The 1669-nt window shown below is 36.4% G+C and overlaps 1 protein-coding gene across 6 annotated transcripts in view; it reads left to right on the top strand.

The window, feature by feature from the left end:
• The window catches only part of PUM1 (pumilio RNA binding family member 1), a 181554-nt gene that overhangs the window by 74883 nt on the left and 105002 nt on the right, over window positions 1-1669 (top strand). For all 6 annotated transcript variants that reach the window (XM_019512135.1, XM_019512137.1, XM_019512138.1 and 3 more), the window contains exon 3: window positions 942-1010. In XM_019512135.1, the coding sequence (XP_019367680.1) occupies window positions 942-1010 (69 nt within the window). The remainder of the gene's footprint in view (window positions 1-941; window positions 1011-1669) is intronic.

The raw sequence follows: 1669 nt of genomic DNA on the forward strand, positions 1-1669 counted from the left end.
ACCAAAGGCACTTGACAAATCAGGTAAATAATTCATCTGGTAAATCAGAAATATAATTACTCACTATTTTTTAATAAACTAAAAACTGAAAATCTGAATAATTGTATTCAATTATATAATTGCTTAAATAAATATATATAACTATTCTCTATCTTCTTGGTTAGCAAAAAAAGTACCAAATTTACTCTAAAGGCTATAATTATATGTAAATCATCATTTTAATCATAAACCAGTGAATGTCTACTTTTTATTAGAATAACAAAGCACACATGCAAGCTAAGAAAGAAATTGATGATGCAAATCAAGATTTCCTGCTTGTTCATTTAAATCTTGATTGCAATTGGTGATATAAATTAATTCATCTGGAGCTGAGGTTGAGAATGTGTTGTCTTGCTTTTTTCCTTTCTACCATTTTCATTCTTTTTTAATTAACCTTTTTTTTTTAATTTAGTTGTTTCTGTCATTGCTATTTCTTCACCTCTTTTTTCCCTGCTCCCATGGATTTTGCTCCTTGAATTCTCTTCCCTTCCATCCGGTTCTTCCATATGCCCCTTTTTGAGACATATACTGTTTCCCACCTGACTTCTGTGTTTTCTTGAATACTAATGTAACTGATGTTGCTACAGGTCTAGGCGCAGCATTAGACTGTATTGTAAACCTAGTGTGTGTTTGGGGGAGGGGGTTACTAGATTTTTTTTTAGCTATGTTCTGGGCAAAATAAGCAAGTATTTCTTTGTATCTGCTAGAAAAGATGCTTCCTATTTTAAGTTTTAAAGGTAAGTAATTTTTGGACCTAAACCGTGTTGTGCTGTGCTTTTCATTATAAATTATGGTTCACTGGCAGCTTGTGCCTTGGAAAAAATGTATAAACTTGATTGCTTTTTAATTTCTAAATGGATTGAAATACAATCTCCTATTTTTTCCTCCCCATTTATTTATAGGTGCGTTCTATGGATGAACTGAATCATGATTTTCAAGCATTGGCTCTAGAAGGAAGGGCAATGGGAGAGGTAAGTGAAACATCTGAATAAAGATCACAGATTGGATGATGGAAGGGACACAATAAGGGGATGAGATCTTCTTCAGAAGCGACTGGTAGATTCTCTCCTCAAAGTCTTATCCTCCATTCCCATCTGAAATGTATGCTGCCTCAGAGTGCTTTCTTTTAGAAGGAATGTCATGGCTTTTTAGTCCATTATTATCCTCTTCATTTGTCACTGTAGGGCACTGTTAGCCATTATCAGGAAGTGTAAAACAGGTGTATAGTTTGCTCGGAGCATTAAGTGGTTAATTATCTTAATGTCATGCTTTCAAAGTGATAAGTGCCTGTTTCTGCTACTTCCAGTGGGGTGGGGTGAGTATCTGACCATGAAGGTTGGTCCTTCTCCTGAGACTAGCACCCCGTAGGGAAGTCATGACAATGCCTTGACAGTTCCGCACAAGGGAGTGATAAGATTACCATTGTTTCTGGCTGCCTTCAGTTCTCCATCTTGAACGTACCAGTTTGCAGTTATGTTGACTGGTGGTTGCTTTTGGCATGTGTCTGGATTAGGGCTTGAATTCATTGCTCCGAAGCTTTAGTGAGATGCCTTCATTGCTCTGTCCCAGCACTCTGAATTGAAGGGCAGTAGAAAAGGTGTTGGGGAAGGAGTCTTTTTTTTTTTTTTTT

This window comes from Gavialis gangeticus, unplaced genomic scaffold, assembly GCF_001723915.1.
Source record: "Gavialis gangeticus isolate Ggan-Ray unplaced genomic scaffold, GavGan_comp1, whole genome shotgun sequence".
Lineage (NCBI taxonomy): Eukaryota > Metazoa > Chordata > Crocodylia > Gavialidae > Gavialis > Gavialis gangeticus.